This window comes from Homalodisca vitripennis, chromosome 4 (genome assembly GCF_021130785.1).
Source record: "Homalodisca vitripennis isolate AUS2020 chromosome 4, UT_GWSS_2.1, whole genome shotgun sequence".
NCBI lineage: Eukaryota > Metazoa > Arthropoda > Insecta > Hemiptera > Cicadellidae > Homalodisca > Homalodisca vitripennis.
Genome location: NC_060210.1, coordinates 37,652,138 through 37,680,126, shown reverse-complemented (window position 1 = coordinate 37,680,126; position 27,989 = coordinate 37,652,138). Strand labels below are relative to the sequence as shown.

The following is a 27,989-nucleotide window of genomic DNA, read 5'->3' as shown; positions in this document are numbered from 1 at the left end:
GATGGCAAGAGTTCAAGTTACATATACAGCCATTTTATCCTCAAATATTCAGGTTATCAGTGTTATGTACTTCCTTAAAGAACAGTTACATGTAACACATGCATATGAGCACTGTAATGAAATAAGCAGCAAACATATTTTGATAAGGTCTTTAAAAAATGTACTTTATAAACATTTGAGAAAATTATATGACGTGTAAAACACTATTTACAAATAAGCAATATCGTTGTATGTCAGAAAACTTTAAAAATTTTAGTTTAGGATTAAATTCAATATTATCAGGACGTCATATTCATTTTTCATATATGGGACAACTTAGTATAGGACAACAGCGAGGAAAGTCCAGATTCATGTCTTGCTCCTTTATAGTACAGCCACTTCCTTCTTGATACATTAGAGTTGGACACCTGCAACATCATCATAACTGTTACATCGTAGAACAATACCATTGTTACTAGTATAATATCAATGCAAATCCATATTTATGCATGGTATATGTTATATCTGATATTCTGTTGACTAGTGATTTTGAACAATCTACCATATTTTAACGGTTTGTATTTACTGTTATTTAAATTGATCAAAATATTTTAAATATATTTGTTGTATAAGGGGGTGTACTATGTGTTTTTTTAATATTTTTAGATAACAGATTTCAAAATTACTTGCATACATGGGTCAATAAGATAGTTTAATAACTTGAAAAGTTTATAAAACGGATATTATAGAATATTAAAATTTATAGTTGATATTGTGATTTATTTATTAGTAAGGCTCTAGAATTTAATATAAAAATTAAAACTTGTTGTAAAAATATAAAACTTTATTATTAAGTGAAATTGTAGAGTATATATATATTATATTAAAGGTAATTTGGATGTTTCGATGTAAAGTTGTTTAGTACAGTTTTAAGTCTCGCCCTATATGTATACGAAAGTATATTATTGAAATTTAGGTTCTAAAGAATAAATAATTTCAATCAACAATAGGTTTAACAGTAATGTTAATAGTTTTGATGGCTTATGTAATAAATAATGGCACAGTATAGATAAAATTGATAGCTTATTTTAATATTAGTGTTTTTAAAAAAGTGTAGGTATTTATATATTTATTAATTAGGATTAAATAGTCCACAATACGGGTCTTCATTTAAGAGCCTTACAGTGATTTAACTATTACATCCTCACGTGGATGTAGTACTTTTTCAAACAAAGAATTAATAGTTTATTATTAGAAACTATTAATTGCTATAAACTGCTTCCTTTCTAATAAGGAAGCAGTTTGAAGTCTTTCCGTAAGCAATTATTTTTTGTGAAATATTTTCGTTAGTTTAAAACAATCGAATTCTTAAAAAACTAGATATTTTTTGTAACAATTACTGTTGTAGAATGAAATTTGATATTTTACAAGCAATTTTCTCCTTACTGTACCACTGAGAGCTTTGATTCGGTATAAATGATGAAAATAAATGGGATATAGTGTTGGATAGCAACTTTTTCATTTCACAACCAACCAGGACAGATTGAAAAGACTTACTTTGATCTAGTAAGAATTATAAGGAACATTTCTATCGGAAATCATGACTGCAACACTTTCAACGAACTTTTTTTAACTGTTTTTTCGAAATACGGATGGTTCTCATATTTATATATTTCCGTGATCTCCAAGACGAAAACCACACAAATCGGAGACTGGCATTGGGGTTTGTTTAATTATAGCACAGAGAATATCTTCTTAACTACCATTTTAAAGCCTAATTAGAAGATGATGAATTATTCGATTCTTAATTAAACTACAAATTATTAAAAAGACAAATTTAGTGGAGACACAACTCATTGGGAGTTATTTGAAATAACAACTCACAATAATACATGGTAACTCCATTAATAAAGTAATATTAATTGATGTCATATGGCTGGCAAACGTTTATTCAAGTATTATTTATTTTACACGCTGATAAGTAAAGAGTCATGTGTTTTGTCATTTAAGTGCGCTTACATTGTTTCATAAGTATACCAATCTAAATTTTGATATTTTAAATGCTCAAAATGATGATTGGACTATATTAATTAAGACAAAGTGATTGGAAAACTACATTATGGGTACTAGAGAAAACACGCTTTAGAATGTTATGCCAACGTTTATTGCTGAGCATCACTTTCGATCCATTAACATGTTTCTTTATATGTCAATGCGTAAACCGGTTTTCAATATTATATTTTTCGCTTTGGATTATTGTAATGAATCCACCCGTCACTTCCAGTCACTACGCGATGCAAAATAACTTTATAAATCACTCGAATCAGAAATGCTCATACAGGTACAAAACTTAAGAAATTGTGTTTAAGCCGCTGGTAACTGCTAGTATCATAATAGTTTACTTACGCTGTTGAAACTGTTCTGAAGGAGTTTGGTTCACAAGTGAATAGCCCACAGACACCCGGCTCTAACCACTTGTCGCCAACCAACAGAAACCTTCCTTCAACATTACATCCATTGCCTTCCCCTACAAAAGAGAATTTTTTAATACTACTAATCAAGTGGTTTAATGTCTATTCATACGATTTATGATTGTTAACGGTTTTATGGAATGCATTATAAAATGAAGTAATACTTAAATGCACGTAGTAAAGGTATTGACCATCGGAAGATGCACTTGTTACTGAATAAGGTTATTAAATGTAATTCTTTTCTTGTAGCTACAGGGTGCGGCAGAGGAATTTGCTTATTTGAATAGGACGCTGTGAAGTAATTGCAGTTTCGAGGAGGGTGGGCGTAAGCACATTCGAGAGAGCACGTTGTAAGATTGTTGATACACTCAGTTTAGTCTATTTATATTAGTCCATGTTTTTAAATACATGGCTTCGAACGATTCTGACCGTTAAATCCGTATGATTTAAAAATTTTCCTTGCATATACTCAAGGAGATGGATGAGAGCGATGTATTATTCCAGCAGGACGGTGCCACAGCACACACAGCGCGAGTGTCAGTGGCAATGTTGTGGTAACATTTCTCAGGGCATCTTGTGTCCATAAGGGTTAATCTGCATTGGCTAGCATAGTCGCATCATTTAGTCCCTTGTGATTATTTTTTATGGGAGTTATCTGAAATCACTGGTTTATAGTGAACGTCTAAGTACCCTAGAGTGAAGACGAACACTCTTAAAGTTTCTGGCAACTTTTAGCAGTGTATTGACAACAATGTGCTTAGTATCATACTCGTATTTAAAATAAAAGTCAAGTTAAGTAAAAAAAATAAATGTTTTTATATGTTAAACGATATGTATGATATAAAAGATTTAAATATATGTCTTCATTACTTTCTTTTAAGTACAATTTTGAAATGAGCAAGTTCCTCTGCACCACACTGCATATCAACTACCAACAATGGTGAAAATGTTTTCTTACCAATTGATTTTGCTTGAACCACAACGCTTGAGGGGAAGTTATGGGTGGATGGCTTCCACGTGAGAAAATTGTCTCTGTTATTATTGGAGACAGAAGATTGTTGACTTCTTGCACGGGAATAGGCAGGAGAGGCAGTTATTGCACCTAAAGCGTGTCGAGAAAAATTATTTTATTAAAAGCCTTTCATACTTTTATACGGTAAGTAAAACTCAGACCAATATTGTTTATAGTCAGTATAAGTTCTGATAATATATACACGTTTCGAACTGAATTTCGTCAGTTTTAATGTATATATATTTTTTTATAAAATATAAAAAATACGATAAATTATAATTAAAAAATAATAAATTATTAATATTACGTACCTAGTAATGTTTTTAGATTATTTTTATTATTGCCTGTATAAATCTGTGACTGTTTGTGTTTATTTTTTAGAGAACTAAACAATGACTATACTATGTTACTTCATCCTTCCTTAAAATATTCTTAAGTGGGGTAATTATTTATATTTAAAATATTACTTGAATAATAAACATCGGAGTTGGTTATTGATATATGGTTGTTATTAAGCATGGTTTAAAATGATCATTACAATTTATATATTTTTTCAATAATAAAAAGAAACATGTGTATTATAGTGCGAAACACTCATTTTATCATGTTTTTAATTATTATTTATAATGTAGTGATTGTTTACTTACTAGATGGTTTGTCCTGCTCAAAATAACTTGAAAGAAAATTATTTGTAGGCGCAAGAACATTTTCTCTTAAACTGTTGGACGACGATGACGGTGGATGTTTTGCAAGAGAAAAGTCTGTCAAACAGAATTTGAATAAAACATGTGTCCATGAAAAATTTGTAGTAACTAATTGTAAAACATGTTATAAAGAACAAATCGCATAAATTTCAATATTGGTTAGACAATTAAGAGTTTCTTAGCTCATCTGTGGAGGATTGCCTACAATTCAGATAAGTTTCTCATTAATTACACTATATCTTGTGGTTATTATATCATTTAAGTAAGTTTTATCATACACTTCATATAGCACAATCAATGTATAAAACAATAAAGCTAACAAATAATAATAAGAATATTTATATAAATAAAGCGATGTCTCTAAACTATTTTTATAGAAACTACTTTTTACAAGTTAAAATGTTGAAGAAAACAACGTAAAAATCTGTAATATTTTGTCACTTTCCCTGTGGTTTTAAATAGTATTTGGTGAAAGTTTGAATGAATAAGGATTATTGTAAAAGTAAGAACCTACCTAAGCACAGTCACCTAAGGTTTACATTGTGACAACATATTTGAATTTACTAATTAAACAATACTGGGTATTTTTGCATTTACAACTAATACGACGTAGAAACAGAATTTGTAATTTGTGTTTTCCATTTTTAATTGAAAGAAAATATAGCTAATAATATAAAAATTACCTGTTGCAAACGTGTTACTAGATCTGGGCGAAAACTGGTTTGATGTGTGTATATCTGTAAATAAAAAAAACACATATGTATGTTTTATCTTTTAAAATAGAACTTTATAGCTATATGTATATTGTTGTTTAAATAAATGATCTTATATTTAAACAAAGTATAGATTGGCATTTTTTTCAGTACACAATGGGAATATACATAAGATTTTTTTTGTATAGTATTGTCCTTGTTAAAACTAAAACTAAAATAACGTAATATTTGGCTTATGTTTAGGGTTTATGTTGAATTAATATACAATGCCCTCGTTACTAAAATAAGGAAAACAATTACCTGAAGCAGTTGATTTGAGTCCAGTGATGCTTATGGTTTTGTTTAAGTTTAAATCTGGGAATGTAACCGATATATTTTGTAAAGTGCGTGGAATTATATTTGCTTTTTCACCTGCAAAAGTAATAATTTTAGTATTAAAATACATAATTTATATTAAAGAATTAATAGATTAAAAAAATCTTGTGATCTTTAAAGAGAGTGGAACGTATAATATTAAAGTAGCATAATACAAATAAATTTTATTTAAATTATAAATTTAAAATAAAATATATAAGCACATGTATAAGCGTAAACATTAGTATATTTGTCATATTGTTCTAATTTATAAATTTACTGGTAAAAGGGTGATTTCAAAATCTATAAACTTAATTAGTATGCAAAGAGATTTGTTAAACATAGTATTATTATTTATTTTTCATTACCATTCAAAATTGTGTTCGCATAAAATTTGAGAACTAAATTCCGTGACTAAAAATCTGTTCGAATTATATAATATACACGGTGATTAAAAAAGAATACCACAACTTTAAAGTTGTGTATTTAATGGAAGACACATAAGAGAACCTTCTGTTATACATTATTACAAAGAGTATTAAACAAATTTTCACTCAAAAACAAGTTCAGAGATGTTTCATATGACCCTCTCTAGACACTCGAGCAATATCAACCCGATACTCAAACTTACTCCACTCTGTCAGTAGCATATCAGGCGTAACAGTTTGGCTAGCTGTTGTTATTTCTTGTTTCACATCATCAATGGTGGCTGGAAGAGGTGGCCTAAAAACCATATCCTTAACATACTCTCATGAGAAAAAGTCGCAGGGGTAAGGTCAGGGCTTTTTGGAGGGCAGTGATTGAAGTGCTCTGTCGCCGGCTGGCTGGCGGCCGATCCATCGCCTCGGGTTGTTGACGTTCAGGTAGTCACGGACAGATAAGTGCCAATGTAGTGGCGCTCCATCCTGCTGAAATATAATTTCTTGTGCTTCTTTATCAAGCTGAGGGAACAGCCAATTCCCCAAAATCTCCAGATACTGTCTTCCAGTTGCAGTAGTACCTTCGAATAAAAAGGGACCAAAACTTTTTTGGCCGAAATTGCACAGAAAACGTTCACCTTAGGCGAGTCACGTTCATGCTCAATTATTTCCCGTGGATTATCAGTGCCAAGAATTTGTATACGGACATTGTGCCGGTTGACTTTCCAGTTAGTGTGGAAAGTAGCTTCATCACTTAACAAAATCTTTGAAACGAAAGATTCATCTGTTTCCATTTGAGCAAGGATAAACTCACAGAAATCGAGATTTAATCTTATCAGCTGCAGAAACTGATTGAACCAATTTAAGACGATAAGGTTGAATTACTAACTTTATCCTTAGGACTCTCCGTACAGTTGTTTGTGGAAGTTGCAGCTCTCTGCTAGCTCTTCGAGTCGATTTACCTGGGCTGCGAACAAATGCTTGCTGTATGCGTGCTACTAGTACATTTCCATCACTCGTCGTGGCCGTGCAGAACCTTTCCCTTTGCACAAACACCCATTCTCTATGAACTGTTGATACCAACGTTTGATGCAACACCTATTAGGAGGTTGAACACCATACTTCGTTCAAAATGCACGCTGAACAACTGTCGTCGATTCATTTTTGCCGTACTCAATAACACAAAAAGCTTTCTATTTAGCAGTCGCCATCTTAGCATGAACTGACGCTGACGCCTTGTCAAAAGCGCCTCAAGTGAACAAATGAGGAACTAAATGAAACTTTAGACCTTCCTTAATTCGCCGACATATAGATCTTAGCTCTCCTTTTATTTCTAAAGTTGTGCTATTCTTTTTGAATCACCCTGTACATCTTGAACATATTTTAAGAAAGCAATTCTCTTATTAAAAAAGAATACACATCTAAGTTATAATTTCTTTACTTTGCAGTCCAATTAGTATTAATCTTCTAGGGGTTTTCAGTGCAAACTATATATTCTAGAATTTTTATGAAATATGGTGTGTGATATAAGTGAATTAAATGATTAATATAAATGTTATACCGATATTAAAGTCCATGCAGTGACCTATTAGGCTAATTGCATACGCATAATAACCAGTAATTTCACTAATTACTTTGTTCCTGTTTCAATTTACAATGTGTAATTTACTCTAATATCGAATAACGAATTTTAGATGCTTTAGCAAGTGGTTTTAAACCAAACATTTCAATTAATTATATTGGAAAGTTTACCTGATAATACAATGTTCGGTTCTCCAGTTGCGACATCCTCCAGGTTGCTTGGTAATTTTATTGGTACATCTGCTCTAACAGTGATGTCCTTACCAGAACGGGATTTCAGTCCTCCTTTTAGTATGAAAAGTTCTTTATTAAAAATAAATAAGTTTGAAATACAAAGACAATACAAAATTGTATATGTAAATAATTACAAGTTCAGTTTATGTATTAGGTACTATACTTAAATTTGTAACAAGATTTGAATCTTAAAATAGTTTATTGGATGAGCGTTTTAAAGCCTATAACTCGAGAGGCTGTAAAACTTTCGTTTATCTGTGCCTTTCCGCACGATATCTTAATAATAGACTATACGAAGAAAATATCGCTATGAAATAGACTAGTATTCCATGTACCTTTCTATGTAGGAAACAGTGAGTTTGCAGCCATGTTGTCTCTGGCTGAAGATTATCCATCAATTCCTATATGAGCTATCCACTGTTTTCGGAGTAGGAGTATTTCCTTGTACTAGATCATTTTAAAAGTAACACTGATTTTTAAAAAGTAAGGGCAATGTTATGTGATTACTCCCAATCCAGTGTCTATTTTACGGGTTTTGAATAAAATGTTTAAAAATATATCTCTCATTAGTGGTGAGTATCCTTGAGAAAAAAACCAAATGGTATCCCAAGCTAGTACCACAGGGATGCGTACACTGCCCAATTATTTGTGAGTAGACATCAACGACATTAAATTACATTAAAATACAAAACCAATATTTAATACATATTATTGTGAGGCCTTTCGATATCCAAGATACCTTCATCAGACACATCACAAAAGTGGTGTCTGATTTTGTGATGTGTCTGATGAAGGTATCTTGGATATCGAAAGGCCTCACAATAATATGTATTAACTATTGGTTTTGTATTTTAATGTAATTTAACAGTGACCAATATAAGCTCCATCTACAGCACATCAACGACATTGGTTTGGAAAAACGACAGGGAGTCATGGAAAGCAGTTTTAAGAACTGCAGTTGTTCAAGGTTATTGCAGACAACACTTTTTTGTCTCTGTGAATGTGCCCTTACAAGGGATGGTGCCGTACACAAATGAAAAACTAGAGGCAGGGGAAAATACCCTACTGGTGGATACAGGACGGTAATGCAATCATCAGGATTCCAAACTCACTTTGAAATGTTCCATCGCTCAAAACGCACAATACTCGGCGTAAATACTTTTAGTGTCCCAAGCATTTTATGGTACTGCCGAGTTTTTGACATTCAACACTGATACCTCTATTTAGAAGCACCATTATTACTGAATAAGGATTGCTTGGTTGCTTATTTTTACGTTTAAATGTGACTTTGTGACTGATCAACAGAGTTATAAATTAACTTGAGTGAGGCTGTATAATATTTTTATCATTTTCCATAATTTTACTCTAATGATTATTTGTGTTGGTTACGTACCATTGTACATTGTTTAAACAAAGTGGTAATGAAGAATTTGTAGACTGATTGATGATGGTGTATATCATCCCACGGTATTTGGAGTGTTAACGAAGATTTTTACTTTGGTAATATGGGTAATGCTGGTAATGAGAAATCGCAGAATAAACAGATTTGAAAAGAAACTGAGTAATATCATATGGAATTTTTAACTTTATTTTTATAATTTTCCAGTTACACTACCTAGGTGCTTTAACGATCTACGATAACGATGGAAGTTATCTATGTTTAGAAGCGACTAGGATGTATAATTTTTAACTACTACGATCTCCAACTTCTTGACCCTGGTAAATTTAGCTTTTGAGGGGACAGGACTCTAGAAATCCTTAGTTTTAAAAATCGTAATGTGTCGAAAAGATTTCCGTCTTTAGATGCGTTCAACTCTCTAAAATATCTTACATTTTTTAGTACATATATAGTAGCAATTCTTTTGTTTACAGGAGCATTTAATTTTGGGAACATATTCACAGAATTTTGAGACTCTTGGTCTGAGTGGAGCTGATAAACCTACCGAATTTTTGTAGTGTGTATTTCTTTAGGATTTTATATTCTATTCGTAGCTGCCTCTGATCAGTGGCAAATTCCCGACCAATCAACTTCCATTTTTTGGGCGTTTATAAGGTTTCCATTTTGAAGAGTTCTTGGTCTTTAGATTTAAATCCCCTAAATCGTTCTAGCTGCTTAGTTTCAGGTATTATAGATTTTTTAAGCTTCTTGGTGTTTCTGTAATCTAGGAATTTATGAGAACGATCATTCTTTTTAAGCTGTCACCTTCCATGAGCGCCTCATAAGAATGTACAATTTTACAAGTATTACAGTTTTTGATTTTTCCAAACCTTCAACTCTCTACGTATTTTCAGTATATATACTTACCTGCCACCAGTCTCTAGGAATTACTAGCCTTTGGATGTGTAACGTCTCTGCTATATACTCGCTTGTAATATGCCCTGTCTTATAAAATCATAAAACAGAGGAAACTGTTAGGCTGTTTAAGCTGCCAATACATATTAGATCACAACTCATACAAACGTATAAAACTTGGGAGTTCTCAGTGCGTTGTGCTTACTTGACTAGACAAACTGGGAGTGTGGGCACTCCAGCGATCTTTGCGAGCTTTTGCTTTCTGTGATTATCTAAACTGTAGGACCTCTACGTTCCAGAAGCTCACGAATGTTTCAGCCTGTATAAGATTTTACCTAATTACTTTACTAATTTAAGGTAATTAGGTAAATTAGGTGTCTATTCTAAATTACAATAAGTTTGGCTCTAGGTATTTACTTTTCGTCAACCTACCGGCCTCTGGACGATCCCCGTGTTTGGAAGCAGTTAACCTTTAGTAACTTTATAATGGTAAGAGCTACCTCCAACTAATTTCTCCGGGTCTATGGAAACTCAAATACTGTTGATTATATTACCGTCCTGTATCCACCGGTATTGTATTTTCTCCTGCCTCTAGTTTCACATTTGTGTAGGTCACGATCCCTTGTAAGGGCACATTCATAGAGACAGGTAAGTTTTGTCTGCAATAACTTGAAGCTAAAAATTACAGTTATTATAACTGCTTTGCATGACTCTCTGTTTTCAAAATTACAATGAATTACTCGAATTGCTTTTTTAAGCAGGAAACTTAAACGATGCTTCGGTTTCTGCACCGGTGTCCTACAATAACTCCTTATAAACCAAATATGGGTAAATCAGCCAAAAATAAATTGTCAATAATATGTAAGTCATGTCGTATACGTACTTAAGTTTACTTATCAGTAACGACGAATAAATGTCTCTAATAAGTCTCACCTTTGGGGTTTAATAACTTTTGAAACTTAAAAGGTCAAGATGATTTAGAGTTACTATGGGCTTGTGAGCGTTCTTACTAAATGGGTTTTTATATCTCTGACACCATTTGACTTCTTTTAGATTCGAAACTATTACTTCACTTGTGAAAAATGTTTCATAGACTTTATTGTAACTATTAACTATCCTTATTCTCACAAGATACGTAAAAGCAGGAATATTTTTCACTACGCGTCTACATTATTTTGTTTGAAAAGCTATAATTAGCTTACAAACTATAAATTAGTTTGGCAGGAACGTAATACAGAGGAAAACATTTTTAAATATCACCAAATTCGAAGTAAAACGTAGTTAGGATACGTAGTAAGGAAAGTCCTAAATACCAGAACTAAAAAAAGAAACGATGAATTGCATACATTCGTAAATTGTTGTTTGTCAGTTCCAAAACTGCGTTGAATACTCTTCATGTTTACATTAATGAAAATACAACCATAATCTATCCCGTCTGCTGTTACCACTTAATATATGCTTAATAGACATAACTCCTTCCTAGATCCCTCATTAGTTTTCAAATAGCCGTGGAATTGTAGAGTACCCAGTAACTTTATATTTTATCACACTTATGTAACATACGACATTTATTAGTTCCTCTGCTTACAAGGTACAATGATGATATTGGTAGTCTAAAATACATTAGCTAAGGAGGGTTTCGAGCTCTTAATTGACGTGAAAACTTCAATACAAGGTGGAACAGCTGTTAAATATACGAGCTCGTGAATAGAACATTTTAATAATAAAAAAACTAATAATATAGGACAAACTAATTGAAAAACGTTTTTTAAATTTTATTGATCAATAGATACGATTAGGTATTGAGGTATATCTTTGTCGCTGCAAGTTAAAAATGTATTGTTAGAACATAGGCATTAACGCAGTAAGCAATTGCAAACATAACCATCACATTTTTTATTCATTCATATACTAGGTTTCTTTTTCTTTTATATTTACGTACCGGAAAATATTCTCTTGGTATTTTTGGAACATACAGGTAGATGAACTACGTCTTTGCAATATATTTAAAAGATACGTAACTTAACAGTACCATCATTAGAATACTTGTTTTACATATTATACATAAAACATGTAATATGGTATATTACTATTTAGCATTTTTAAAGTAAGAAGAAAGTGTGTCCAAATAAAATAAAATCTTCATATTAATTTAATATTAAATATAGGAATTTTGTGGCATGGTATATGTGGCACTAGTATACTATTAATTTAAAATTAGACATTAAATTTTAAATAATGTAGCCTATATGAAGCATCGTAATAAGTGGTTATTAAAATAACTTATAATTTTACCTGCAAATATATATTGATAAAGTTATAAAAATATTTACCTGCGTCTGAAGTCAAGTTTGATTCTTCTTTTAATTTATTCACGAGTTTTGTTGGTGATTCTGGCTTTTCATCGCTTATTGTCATGTTATTCAATTTAACGCTTTGGTTTCCTTCTGTGGATAAACATATTAAAATATTTGCTCAAGCAATTAAATTTAATTTTAACATTTTATGGAATTATTCAAAAATGTAACTAGGAAGTCATGATCGTGTAAATATCATTTCAATAGTAGTACTAAAATTGACAATACAAAATTTAAACTTCTCCTTGAACAGAAAGTAGTTATCGCAATTCTATATTACTATTCACAAACATTTATTGCATATAATATATGTATTTATAAGAGTCTGAATAGCTGTAATATCAGTTGTTATAAAATAAAATAATTATCCGTATAATGGAAATTTTAAAAGAGTGGCTTAAATATAGTGTTGCGGAGTGATATAACCTAGTATATAAGTAGATGCACTATGAAATATGTAATGTCTAGTACCTTTAGTTAAGTTCTGTTTGGATTTTAATTTGTCCAACATAACTTGTAAATTTGGTTGACTGCTGTTGGTAAGTTGTACGCCACTTCTTGCTGAAATCATACCAATAATTTTGTAAATGTTTATGGGTATTATTTTTAGTAATGATAGCATTGCAATAAATTAAAGTATACAATTACTAAAATTCTCAATTGCATTTTTAGTTTAGTCAATATAACACAGTAATTCTAATTATTGGCTTTAAGTTAAATTAGATTAGTTTATTGTACAGATAATGTCAGTTTAAACTCAAGATCTTATCACAATTAATTCTATGTGATAAGAATACGCCTTTACATTGGCGCAAAATGCACTTCCAAACTATAGGCAATAATGAACCGAACTCTCAGTCTATGTGTGGGAAAAATGAATAGAAACTCACGCAATTACATTTCTTCTAAATAGTTCTTATCATCACTTCAATTCATCTATAGAATCTCTATCTGGATTATTTTCTATTTTATCTTATCTCAATTTGCTGTGGCTGTACATTAAAACCTATACTAGTAAACCTAAATACCTAAGTACCTAAATTTGTGCCTCTTAAAAGAAAAATGTGTTTCGTTAAAGAAAGGTGTGTTTCGTAATAACATACAATTCAAGTACTAACTAAACCAACATTTAATTAATTGACTTTTAATTTGTCATGGCAGAGTGCAGTTATATAGTAGGGACCAAAATATATGTGTGTTCATAATATGTGAGTATGGCCCTCTACTGCTAAATCAAGTTTAAAAGTAACTGCTTTAATCCTATTCAAGAAAAAACAAAAAAGTAGTATCAATGTTAGGAGGGGTTCTCTGCAAGGTTTTCGTAAATTCAGAGATTGAAGAGTCTTTTCGTGTCAGGGTTCAAGGTTACTTTTAGGGACTTTTGAATCAAACTGAAGGAGTAGAGCAGGATAGTATCCTGAAATTGTACTTTTCCAATAACTAGGTTTACTTATGGTAATGTTTATGGTATGGCAATTTTACCGCTAATGTGGGGTTTCACACGAACATATTACCATCTATCAACGGAACTATGGGCCAAAATACCTTGTTGGAGAAACCTAAACCTGGATAACCCAGGATTAGTTATGGAAACGAACGATTTATTACATTAATAGAATCACCAAAAACTATGTAAAAAGGTTTTCGTCCATCAAAAATCAGAATATTATTTATAAATTTTAGCTCTGTTTTAAAATAATTTGTTTCTATGAATTAAACTATCAAAATCAGGATATATAGTAACATACATGCAGTAATATATGTATTAATTAAAAGTGGATTTGCGGTGAAAATCTATTTCCATAGCGGAGTAGTTTTCCATGTTAGCTTTTACCTTAACAATATATTGTTAACTGTTGAAACACGTTCCCTAGATGATGAACGCACATGAAAGTCTTAAGTATAAAGTGGCTCTTACGCAGTACAGATGTCTGCTGTGGGGAAATCAAAATTATTTTTCTGCACGTTTGCATGTCTGTATATCTATTCGAAGGACATCTCAAGATAGAGATGAGCTATGTATTTGAAAATTTTGTCGTGCAACTCTGCGAACACTGTTATGGTACATGTGGTGTGGTGTACTCCTACCTTAAAAATTTGCTTAAATCGATCGAAATCATTGATATTCAACCCGTATAATTAAACGCATAAATATGAACATTGTATTAAGTATTACATTTGACGCTTAACAACCCGGTCTTATATTACTATCTATACCTTGTATTTTATAATCATTAAGCATCTTTTTCACATCGTTTATGTCGAATACGTTGGTCTTCAATGGTTTCCCATTGCTGTTAATTTTATCAATTGGCTTATTTATTGTTTTATTTTCTTGATTATTTGAGCCTTGTTCATCTGAAACAAATAATTTTTGGCTATTAATTGTATTTTTGCTATACAATAAATTCACAAATAAGTTAAGAGTGTGGGCTAGTGCTGCAGAAAAAAAGTTATATCTTTATTTTGTAATATTCATTGACTTGTTTACTTATATTTTTACGCCACTCAAAAATTATAAATTTGTTACCAATGTTTAGAAACTAAGATACACATTGAAACATGTTAGCTACCAGTGAGTTAATAAACAAGTATTATTTAAAGACTAATGTACAAAAAACTGTATGGTTTTCATCTGACACGAGGTGATTTTCCGATTAATATATTTTTATATAAAAATCTAAAATGTAGGGTTCTGTGTAAAAGTTTCTAACCTTTTTTTAGCTTGATATACAGTAATATATCAACTAAAATTGTGGTACAAATGCAGGAAAACCTGAGGTATTAATTCAGAGTTTACTAATAGTTTAGAACAATATGTTAAACTGAAAATGAATAAATCACGATATGTATAGAAAAATCAAATAAATTAAATCTAATATTGTTACTTCTTTGTTTATTTTATTTTCATATAAATGATATAATTTACAAGTAAGATACACAGAGCAATAATTTAATGTAAAATATTATATTGTTGGAATATTTTGACATAATAATAACAATAATCTTCTTTTGTCAGCTAATATACTTTAAGAATATTTGAATAGAATTTCACAGATTATTTATTATTTAATTGGTTACTTTTTACTTTACAATATTTTTTGCTTACCTAAATTTGTTGAGTTTATTAATGTGGTGGCATGGGTCTCTGGTTTTAAGGATATGCTGGATTTTTGATTTGTTTCTGTTTTAGATCCATTAATCGCTCTCTTTCTTCCTAAATTACGTGTTCCAACTGTAAAGAAACACATTTTACAAAAATATTAAAACACTATTGTTTTACGTTTATAATCTAGATTTATAGAAATTGATGAAAACAGCATCAAATGAGAGAAAATTTGATATAAAGAATATGATTTTGATGACTTGCACAACACTGATAGTACAGTATTCCTCAATGTTTTCATGATAATATGACCGTGAAACTTTCAAACATTTCAAAAGACCATAATCTTGTAACCTTACTAGCAAAATGTTTATAAAAACCTGACGTTCTTTGTAAAAACTTGAATTTGAATTTGTGCCAATTACTCAGAAATTATTTTTTTGAACATATTTACTTATAATGAACCATTATACTACATTAATATTACCTTATATTGCACTTAAAAATTTAAACGGAAATTCATCATATTTAAACAGAAAAAGTTGTAGAAAATAAATATGGATAAATGTTGCTTAGAGTTACTTGACATTTTTAAAGTGTAAATTTTATAAAACAAACGAGATAAAACCTTTCCAAAAATCACCGCAATTATAAGCGATCTCAATTCTGTTACGTTTTTCGGTATTGCTTTAAATTCAATATAAATTCCAAAATTAAAGCCATTTAAATCTTTTTTAAAGTAATGGTTATATATTACTTTTATGCATATACTTATATATATATATATATGCATTATATCGCAAACCAATTTCATATTCTCAGATCATGTACGATAATATTTGTCAATGCGATATGTTTATAAATAAACTGTTATTCAATGGGAAATTACGAGCCGTGGGCAACTTCTAGTATATGTTGTTTGACGTGTATAAAACACCTTTCAACCTTTGCCATTAGATTATAATAGTAGCATTACTAGAATATTGAAATTAATGTGCTTCAAATTGTCATGATATTATAAAATGAAAAAAAATATTAATAACTCTTCTTTTGATAGTTAAAAACATACCTGCAATGCTAGATGAGTCATGATCCTCCATAAAATACGGGATGGTCTTTTGATTGATTGGTTGCGGTGATAATATGTGATACACTGGACCTTTAAAAAAATTAATTACTGTAAAATACCGCTTAAAAATAATAATTAAATTTAAGGTGTGTTTTTTAACCTTTAACACAATAATTTATTTACTGTGAAAATTAAAAAAGGGGACTCGAGTCTGACAGAGAGAGTTAGAATGCTGTTTCTGCCTATGTAGAGGGGATACTAAAAAAAAGAAATTATTATAAAGGCAATACTCGTACAATTTTTGCTTAAGTAGGCTTCCTCTTGAAATGAAGCGGAGAGGGAGGGAATAATGATGGACTGGTAGAGTTTTCGCGTGCGCACTTCCCACTCCCCAGTGGAATACGCTGACGGTGCTTTAAAATTATTATCTTTACATATACATACTCTTTATGTTGAATATAACTGTATAAAAGAGAAAATTAAATTAATGTGACTTGGGTAATACACGGACCTATAAAAATTGTGTAGTGAGTTAGATATAGGTATACTACTTTAAGTCATTTAATTGGTTAGTCTTCACCTCGTAAGTTCCTTTTGACTTCTATGAATGTGATATAAAATACCGAAGTCCCCATAAATAAATTACACACTTGGTGTATACTTTTATAGACAGAATCCAATACGATTAAAAAGAATAGAACAGTTTAGTATAAACCCTAAACAGTTATTTGAATTAAATTATTACTGTACTATACACTTATTTTAATAGTATCTTTCTTTCAGATTGAGTTTTAAAGTAAACTGTTTCATTCATTTTATTTTTAAATTAAAATTAATCCGTCCAGATTATCGTTCATAATTTTATTTTTGTATATAAATATTTACCTAGTTAAAGCAAGAAGTACGCCTACAAATATATATATATATATATATATATATATATATTAATATTTTTTATATAATTAGTTTAAGGAATATATAATGATTTAATACCTTTCGACTTCATATCCCATTTTACCTTTCGCTTAGTGCAACGTCTGAACTCTGATTTTTTCAGACTTCAGAACTCCTGGAATCTTTAGTCCACATACATTTAATGCTCTTGAATATCCCCATTTCCATCTCTGACTAGTGAAGCTGAATAGACTGCATCAATAACAACTAATACTAATGTTTAAAAACTTGCAAACCAGATGGACTGGGTTTAAATAAATACAACTATTATTTCCAAATTTAAAGTAATTTTAGATGGCGGTGAATATTTATGGCACCTGTCTGATTGAATTCAGATAGACCGAAGCAGTAGCCAATACTGTTCAGTACTTAGCTATGATTTCGGTATTCTTGACCGCATTATCATCATCAGTATAATGCGATAGGCGACCAACTAAGAGTTGAAAAGTAAGCTATGAAGTTTGTGACAAAGGCATACTTACAAGAGTACTTAGCTGTTTTCTTTATGACAAAACACACACACACACACACACACACACACACACACACACATATATATATATATATATATATATATATATATATATATATATATATGTATGTATATATATACAAAATAGATCTATCCGGTTTATCCAGCAACCACTCTGCATAGTCTATACTTAGATGTGTTCTCACTGCCTCAATAGGCAGTTTTGATGTTTTATAAGGGCTTCTCAAAGGAAGGATAGAAAACATTACTGACTCCAAATAGAATATGATCGATTTGAATCTGTGACATTGTCAGATTTCAGACTCTACACTAATTGGAAGGTGAAACAGTAGTTAAAATTCAAAATATACATTGAATGATCCCTTTCCATCACAGCTGTGGTATGTGTAGATATTATGGCCATGCCCATATTACAATGAGAGTGCGACCAAGATGTTTTGTAGATAAAACCATACCTGCGGTACTAGATACATCCCTAGGAGATAAGAGGTATGGATTTTGTGCCTCGTCTTGAGCGCCGAAGTGCGACGTTTGAAACCGGGATCCTTGTGAAACAAAACACAACACCACAATTATACACAATTATAGTAATCATAGAATTAGAGAACTAGTATTTTTGCAGTAGGTTTCATCCCACGTTAGTTAAAGTGAATCAGTGCAACTTTGTAAAGAAGATGCTATCTGTCTAAAAATACATTACATTAAATACATAAATATCATAAAAACTTGTGTTATTTAACCTAAAACACTAATTTAATTTTCACGTGTCATTAAACAGTAAGCTATACCTAAAACGACCACTAACCATTTTTTACATTTAAGCAATTACACCAGAATAGTATTTAAAAGGAATTACCAGGAAAAGCACATATACTTCTTCGCTCAAGTGCTGATTTTTAAAGAGACAACTTTTAATATTAGAAAAAGACAGGTTGGGTTAATGATCGTGGATGAATATAAGTTAATAGAAATACAAATATTGAAGTAGCGATACCTACAACAATCTTTGGAACATAAAGAGGACATAATATTCTTAGGTCTTCCATTGTTTTTTCCTTTTAAAAATTCAAGGCTGACTTGATTGCATTACAGATTAATGTAATTTAACTATAAGACTATTGAGTAAAACACACACACACACACACGAGTCTGGGAAAGTCAGCCACGCTAGTATTGCTGAGAATTTAAATGGAAAGGTTTTCAAAAAGTTTAAATATATAATATATATATATATATATATATATATATATATATATATATATATATATATACATTAAACTGTATAAATGGCAATAGACTTATTTAATTTCAATAAACATTGAATCACAAAAAGAACTTGCTCCGCCGGGAGTCGAACCCGGATCTCTTACTTGCCGGGTGAATGTGCTACCATTACACCACAGAGCTCTTACTTTTTCCGATTCAATTATTTTGTATTTGGCCGTATCATATGCGTTTAAATAAGCAAACTAACATATGATCGGAAGACATATATACATATATATTAGCTAAGCTGGTCGGTTTTCATGCTAATCAAGTGAATTACAAGTTAAAAATATTTTTACATAAGTGGCCGTACTGCTTCTGATCTAACACTGCATGTAAGGCAAAAGTTATAGGTAAATTTTACCTCCTCTATGTTTTGCAAGGAAACTGCGTACTAATGACATGGTATCTCCATCAGTGCTCCCTTCACCATCTTTGTAATAGTCTGAAACTAATAAGATTAGGTTAGGCTTAAATTTAATAAATTTATTATAAGAAATCATTATCGGTCAAAATTCGTTTGTTAAAAATAGTAAAGATTTGAAGTATTCAAGAACACAATCATTTAATAGTTATTCTAATACATGGCCTCGTTGGTGTACTGGTACAGAAAACTAACAGTCAAATAACAGAAAAGGCTCAGATAAGAAATAAATCAACTCATCTTTAGAGTTAATTATAATATTTTCTAAAATATATACAAGGCTTGGGTAGGATGTTTTCAAATGTACAGTAAACATGATTGATCCTTGTACCCTTAAAGTTATGCTATTTTAATGTTCTCGATGCAAGTAGTTTGCACGGTTTGCTTACTCTTACAGGAAACTTCATATGCATGTTCAACCGTAATATAAAAAGTAATAGGAAAAAATACTTACACATCATCACAAGTACCCGTTAAAAATGTTACTCATTGGATTGGAATACGCGATTCAAAAAATATGCATCTGAGACTTAATGAACACACTTATAAGACGGGTTATTGTCAACAAATAATTTAAACTTCTAAATAGTTTCGCAATTTTTATATTTCACAGTACGCGTATTTTTTAAAAGCTTTTCTATAAATTAAAAAAAGATATCACTAGAATGGTCAAACCAATTTCAAACAGTAATTTTCTTATAAGTAATTTCATTTCTAAAATATAGTTATAATGAAATCAATGTGAATTGCAAACGACTTTTCAAAAGCAAATCTCAGAAGATCCAAGATAAGATACTATAATAGGTTAACCAATAAATAGATTTAAGGTTTTACGATATTTAGAAATACAAACGCCTTTATTGGCTGCCACTTTATTATTGGAAATAATATTCTGCGAAACACATTTATAACGTATTATCTCTCCTCATTTTATGAAGGCTTATGAACCAAAAACATCTTGCTTTGGTTTTCAGAATTATAAATGAATCTTCAGACTAATTATACCTGCTCTATATTTTGTGCAAATATGCTTACTACGGAATCTTTTCTTAAACTATTTTACTTAAAATTGCACATCTTTCTGATAAAATTCAAATTATTTTTGTTACGTCATCAAAATGATTCAATTCATTAAATCATAAGAGTTATTTATAACTGGAAATATCCAAAAATATAAACAATGTACATTATTATAATAAAGAAAATAATTGAAAATCGTTAGACTTGCATATACTAAAAAATAATTGCTATATTGAAGATTATTCAAAGTGTAAACGTTATCCTAAAAGTATACAATTTAAGCAATGAACCTAACATAAAACTCAGAATGAGAATTTATTTTAGGTTTTACCCATATTCTCGGTTACTTACTTGCATGAATAGAAATAAATATATTTCCAAATAAGAGACATGTCACAAGCAAGTACATTGGGGCTCGTTGATAGCCGATATTAAAAGTGGTTTTTTCAAACGGAGCTGGAAAACAATGAGGTATTAGAGCTTAAGTGGTTCATTGTTAGATAATCATTGACTTAATCGTGTTAAGCCGTTCCACTCTAAATAGAGCAAGAAGACAAACCTCCATAACTATAAGAATGAAAGAATACCTTAACCCAAGAATTTACTTCTCCTTTTAAAAAACTTTGATAGTTTTACCTTCAACTTTATAAAGTACATAAATTAATCAATTTTCATTTCGACATGAAATATATGAGTTAGAATTGTTTCCAAGTATAACGTTATTTTAAAGTTTTTTTGAGAGGCGTTACAGTTGCATGACATCTACGTTTAATATCATAGAAACGTTTCTCATTATATATAATGTTTATTTTATGTGTGTGTTTTAGATAATATAGAAATATTTAGTACAAGATGAAACTAATGCGATCTTTAATATTTATAATTAAACAATGCTTAAGTTATTCTTACAGTATTTGAGCCCCTTTTATAATATTCCTTCGTACTGATGAAATATTTTTGGCAGAGTCTTTAACGAATTGCCGAACAGAATTGTTCAGTGGACTGTAGAGTTTGAAGGGATTCGGTAGGTTTCGTGCTTGCTGCAGATACTTTGCTGAAATTATGGTATATTGATTAAATTAAATTTTGTAGAAACTCCAATACTCTTCAGAAAATATTTACGAACCATTCGGTGGTTGGATCAAATTTATCAGTTCAGTGGCAAAATTTAGGTCAGAAAACAGCTTCAAAGAGAATAAACTATTGTATTATCACTGTCAGAAATTGTCACTGTCATTTGCCGATAAAGGGGTTTTTTAAGCTAACCTTATTTGATTATTTATGAAGGAATAAATAAAAACTGCATAAATATTTATTTTGTAAACAGAATAAACGAAATTACACATGTGTTTATTCTATTATTTAAAGAAATCCTCCACTAATTCTCCCTTCTGCGTTGATAAACTTTTAAATTGCATAAAACATAGCTGCAGCTGCAACTCCACCGGTATTATAATCAGTGTCATCTATGGTTAATACTGAGAATATTTTCCCAGTAACTATCCAAAAGTTAGTTCTAACTTTCTGGGTTGTGATTGTCTGTGATGTGAGAGAGTCATGAACTTAAAAAGCTCGAATTATAAATACCATTGGCACTGGAATATGATTTCTTGGTCACCCATTTTGAAAGTTTGAGGGGATTTTCCCGCTGAAACATTTGGCTGTATTCACACATATGTTGGATTGGCTTTAAAGCGGTAATTAAGAAAAATTATAATTTAAATAAGTTTCCGAGGATAAATTTGAAATAGTTAAATTAAATTAAAGTTTACTTACTCATGTTTCAGAATTGGAGGCAAATATTTACAATTATATAATGTACATAGTTTTAAGTGTGTTGCTAATGGAAAATAATAAATTGTTTTAAATAGCTGAGAAACCCGTCAAAGACTATGCTATAAACTTTATAAGCAACTCTCAATAGAGTAATTTGTATGTTACGGTTTTAAAAGGAAATAATGGGTCTTTAACTTCTATGTCCATTGAAATTTCTGAAAATAATCTGCTAGTAGTCTAATTTATAAAAAAGCTTACTAAAAAATTTACATTTTGAAAAATTTTTACTAAAATTGTTATTTGGGAAGGACGCTTCATATAAAAAATTTCAATTATTTATAGAAGGAATATTTTTAACATTCAAACCATACGTACTTTACCAACTGTTTTTATTTAGGTCCCTAAAACTGATTTTAAATGTAGAAAAATAAGAAATGTCTAGCTATTTTAATAGAAATAATACGCTTATTGTATAGGTAATTATTTATAAAAGGATATAATTATCGAGATTTGTTAAACATATAAATACCTATTGAAATTTAAGCCAAAAACCAGTTCTAATAATGTTTACACTGGAATTCTAAATGACTGTAATATCTAGCATCATATCGTAATCATAATGCAGTAGCATTATCTGATAAATCATTTCACTGTCACCGCAGAAATATCGCAGTAATATGGAAGTAAACCTGAGAGGAATATTTTATTAGACTGGTGCCAGTTGAATTTTGATGAGACAACTTTTTCACGTACTACACTGTCCTATATTTTATTGTTGAAATCTTCTTACACTTTTTGAGCGTGTCTCTTTTTAAGCAAAGCATAATGAGATAATTAAGAAAATAAACGGATTCACCTTGAAATAAATTTAAAGTATACATAATTCGCCAATCTTTAATTTTTTTTATCTACTATTTGAAATTACATATACGTATACAATTTAATTTATCCTTAACCAGTTAGAAGTATGAGGCAGTAATTGTTTAGATACGTTTGAAAACAGGCAATGTGAGGTCCAGACTATATTATTTGCATGATGGGCTTCGCTACCAACATAATGAGAGTAGATTTGGTCTAAAATAGAGTTGTAGAAATAAACTCTCATAAATATTGCAAGATTGTACATGATAATATCCTGCGGTAAGATGGACAAAATAATATTCTGGGCTCCTGAGTGATCAAAGAACGGGCTTTAAAGAGCGGGGTAGACTTTAATAAGCGGCCTACACTCGTTATTCGGTTGTTTTATCGAATTGTTCGATGTTTTTATCCGAAGGCATAATTCGATATTACAACTTATTTAACTTAGCATATGATTTCACCTTATTACTTATAGCAGTTTTAATGTAAACAATAAACGGCAAGAAATAACTAATATTTTGAGACTGAAAATGGCGATGAATATAACGAAAATATGTGAGATATTTCTCACAAGTGACGAGATTAGTTTGAGTGGCTTCAAAATGTACGTTTGGTTCCCGGTAACCTATGGGGAGAATTCTTTCCTCTATTTCACAAAAGCTGTTTACTCATTGCTATCGAGCTGGGCAAGTTATAAATATTGTAGGGTTTATTTGATCTGTAAGTCCAAGCCTTAGTTGGTTTTGTTGTTTTGTAATATTAGTGTTTAATGTATGTTTTTAACATTGTAAGAAACGAGATTCTTTTTGTTACGGTCATTTATTATAACTCTTATTGTGTACGATCTTTTCGTATCGAAGTTGGATGATATATCGAACAATTCGATAAAAAACCGAGTAACGAGTGTAGGTCACTTATTAAAGTTTCCCCCTTTAACGCTTAGCCAATATAAACACTGCATTTGCGTTCCTAGTCTAGGCTCACATAAGATTTTGCGTTTCGCTTTAGATGCCAGTTGACTAGTTTTCTATTCTGCGTTCATAAAAGTATTAAACAATCTGACTTGAGGATTCCGGGATAGTATTTCCAATGAAAGCACTGTCTTAAGGGTTTCGCTCTACGTCATTCCTCTCTCGATAATAAGTCACCGATATTTCTAATTATTAGGAAGGGCTTTTTTAAAATATTTTGATAGCAAAGCTGACGTAGAAAGAGTATGAATTGCTAAACCTATTTCTTTGATTGTTTCGTATATGTCCAAATTATTGCCTTTTGTGGAACCCTTAGAATTGTTAATAGCAAAAAACGCTAATTATTTTGTCTAAAGTGTAAGAAATAACACAAAGTAAAATTAACAAATTTTGTCGTGTAATGTGTGTTGTATTATTTGAAGTTATTATTTGATTTATGGCCATGAAATATGATTGTATGCTGCAGACGTATTATATATGTATACGATACATATTCAAACATATTCCCAATTAAATACAGTATTATAGTACATGCATTTGTATACAGTATTATCTTATGAACATTTTCAGTAGAAAAGTGTATTTAACCTTTCTTTATTTAAAGTTTCTGATATTTATTATGATACAATATAATTTTAACTTTAGACTAAAGAATTTTTCTTCAAAATAAAATACATTACGCCATTATAATCTAGTTCAATCCTATAAAAGTAATAATTTTTCGACACTATTCCGTGTTAGGAAAAATATGATTACCGATAATTCTTGAACCAATTTCCTTCAGTTACGCAAATATTTTAACCACCTGTTTGTAACATGCTTTAACATATCAAAATAAAACAAATGTTCACCGGTAGATAAAAATGTACTGCAAGAATCCAAAGTAAAGTGTTTGTTCGGGAATAAATTATCGCTACAAACTGGACCAATGTGGAGCATTAATCTGGCCAGGTGAAATAATAGCGCTACTTCCGGTGTAATCACTCCCTAGACTGTAATAGGTAGAATCTTGCAGTCAGGAACAGTGTTTTCTACATCCTTGTTAACAAAATGTAGAACACAAGCGTATATATCGTTATTGTAATTTATTCTTGAAAGTTCTTACATATTATTATTTTGAATGTATTCCATAATTTATTCTCAGTGTTAAATATTACTAGGTTTTAAAAAACACCTCAAATTAAAGCTTTGTAACATTATTTTATGCATCACTTAACTCAGAGACCACATCTTCATTTATAATTAAAAAACCACTAATCCTTCAATCAATATAAATTTGTGCCTCACTTTCTATACAAAATAACACTCAGAATAATTTCAACAAGCCGAGTAAATTTCCATTATAGTATTGTGTTAGAATCTAAAAGTTTTTCTTAGTACTTGGTTCTGCTCAACGGATATCTATATTTTTCTAGCAAGCTAATCTGACACAACTATGTCTATTAGCATATGACTATTTATATCTCTAGCAACACTGGAAATAATATAATATATAATTAACCCATAACATAGAATAGACCTCGCTAACATTCAACCAACTGTCACAACATTAATACAGGCGTCCTGTAGAATTTTATATATATATATATATATATATACATATGATGGAAAAAATTTGGACAAAATTTGGATAAAATCTTGTATGTATAAACAAGATAAAATTCAAAAATGTATCCGCGCTTTAGTTAAACTTAATTTACTGTAGGTAATATCGACTACGTATATTTTATCAGACTTTTGCATGAAATCTAAAGCGACACACACAACACGAGGTTTGTTGAACCCTGCATGTCCGCGAGTACTTAAACAATATTTTTCCAAATCGTTGGATAGGCTGAAGAGGAAGTATCGAGTGGCCACCAAGATCGCCAGATCTATCTCCACTTGACTAATTTGTGTGGGGTCACATTAAAAACAACGTCTATAAAACGAAACCTCAGCTTATTAAAGTCCTTAGGGGCAAAATACGCGTACAAGTGAAAAAACAAAAACTCCTGCATGAGTCCATACAGTCTGCCGTTTCAAGTTTCTACAACAGGCTTGGACATTGTAAAACTGCTGTGGGACAACAGTTTCAACATCTAATATAAAAACACAGGTTAGTAAGTTTTACCCATTTTATTGCTTAACGACCTATTAGCATTCTGCCCTTATTGTCTAAGGATCTTGATTGAATAAAGTGAAGGAAACAGGATTTTTCCGGACATTTGCCATCGTTCAGTGAAACAATAAAGTATTGCCAAATATTTGGGTTTCTTGAATCACATGAGAATACTCCACACAGAGAATACTCAGCAATGATCAGTCAGGATTTAGACCATGTCACAGTAATGAAAATAAGTTACTCTGAATAACATATGACATCCGGCAAGCTATGGACCAGCGAAAATACACTAATATAGTCTAATGTAATTCCTCTAGGCCAGTTATTGGGTTTTTCTGCTAAAGTTATTTCGTAGATGTCATCCTATCTGAGTGGGAGACAGAAGCGTTTTGTGATTATCAGCCTGATATCCTTTTACATATAGTTACTTAAGTGATATTAATCGAACAATTGAAAACTGTAGCTTAATTAATTAATAATAAATTAATAAAAGCCAAATAAAACCCATAGTAACTAGATATTTTAGTCTTCTGATTACCACTGACTTCAAGAATGGACAGGAAATTTCACTAAATTGTACAGTTTTATCGTAATAAAAAAGTGTTAGAAGTTTAATATTGACTATTAGTAATACACTGGGATGGACTGAATATGTTTTAGGTACTTTTAAAAGTGTACTTTCATCAGTGAATAAGATTTTAAAATGTTAAAAACAGTTTTTTTCCACACCGATTAGTTTAGTTTTAATAATGACCGATACTGCTGTACGGTGACTTATTCCTTCAGGTATGAATTACCGAATGGTGCAAATGATTTTTTTCGTTTCTTGTTCAATTTAAGGCTTACTTACAATTTTAAGTAGAACCTTCCGAAATTCGACTTTAAGTTTTGATATATGGACAACTGGATATACAATATATTTTTTGGAAGATTTAGTATTTATTGTTGAAGAAGGAGCAAGTAACAACCACACTGGTTGGTCTCCGTTACGAATTCCTCACCTTAGAACAAACATGTTTAACATATTATGTATCGTAACTGCATTTCGTACGTAGATTTACCAGGTTAAAATGTTTGGAGACAAGGGTCGGTTTGCTTCTGCTGCAAGAATTACTAGTTGCATCGACTGGCCGCAGTCGTAAGACGCGAGAATAAATATACTTTGTTAGTAGCAGGGACAATGAATGCTTAGTGTATAATCATAACTTCTATGTTTTATTATTTGTTGTATATAACAAACAGTTTTTTTTATAATATTATGTTATTTCCTTCATGAGTTTCAAATAGTGTTGGTTTTTTTAAGAAAGGAAGTAAGTGTTGCTTGTTAATTATTAATCCTTTTATCATTATGTGTCTACGAAGGATTTGTTTCTTTTATTTTAATGATCAAGCAAGTTCTTTATTTATACTTATTTATTTATGAAGTATGTAGCAATAGTTTAATTTGATCTTAAATAAGCACTCTTTTATTTACTTGCATTTGTTAATTGTTATGCATTTTTTGTTACAAAAAATTTAGAATTTATATTTATTGACACGTAAAAGGATCTAATGGCCATAATTTCGCCTGTTAAAACAAAGAGTTTATTCATTCATTTATCAGTACAATTGAAATGTAAGTCGTTGATCCAGCCGGTAGGAACCAAATATCATCCCTTAAGTCCAATACAACTAGCATCAATACATATTAATAGATATTTGAGCGTTTAGACTCATCCCCATCCTGATTAAGTTTCAGCATATTGAGTACATTAATTATTTATTCAAAATATATACATATCAAAAGATATCTGGAATACGTAGAAGGATAGTTTTATACGATATTAAG

General features: G+C 30.6%; 1 protein-coding gene across 6 annotated transcripts; it reads right to left on the bottom strand.

Annotated features, from left to right (window-relative positions):
- Positions 1-11: 11 nt before the first annotated feature.
- On the bottom strand, positions 12-20,953 carry LOC124359164. Of its 6 annotated transcripts, none has more exons than XM_046811673.1 (15): positions 20,801-20,953; positions 19,370-19,456; positions 18,195-18,284; positions 16,293-16,382; positions 15,227-15,352; positions 14,335-14,475; positions 12,589-12,678; positions 12,094-12,207; positions 7,405-7,536; positions 5,180-5,290; positions 4,850-4,903; positions 4,110-4,223; positions 3,409-3,552; positions 2,386-2,506; positions 12-407 (listed from the first exon to the last, which is right to left on the bottom strand). In XM_046811673.1, exons 1-15 carry the CDS (start codon positions 20,856-20,858, stop codon positions 293-295), a joined length of 1,587 nt encoding a protein of 528 aa, XP_046667629.1. In that variant the 5' UTR covers positions 20,859-20,953; the 3' UTR covers positions 12-292. The 6 variants fall into 6 exon arrangements, with proteins under 6 accessions (XP_046667629.1, XP_046667632.1, XP_046667631.1 ...); XM_046811676.1 differs by having other exon boundaries at positions 7,405-7,518; positions 20,801-20,952; XM_046811675.1 differs by having other exon boundaries at positions 19,370-19,450; positions 20,801-20,873.
- Positions 20,954-27,989: the final 7,036 nt, after the last annotated feature.

Bases quoted from the DNA above. Each gene is read 5' to 3' on its own strand.
- LOC124359164 (XM_046811673.1), bottom strand. From the start codon at position 20,858: ATGTACTTGCTTGTGACATGTCTCTTATTTGGAAATATATTTATTTCT. The intron at 4,904-5,179 runs GTAATTGTTTTC...TTTTATTTACAG, and splicing joins ACTCAAATCAACTGCTTCAG to ATATACACACATCAAACCAG. The intron at 3,553-4,109 runs GTAAGTAAACAA...GACACGCTTTAG, and splicing joins TGAGCAGGACAAACCATCTA to GTGCAATAACTGCCTCTCCT.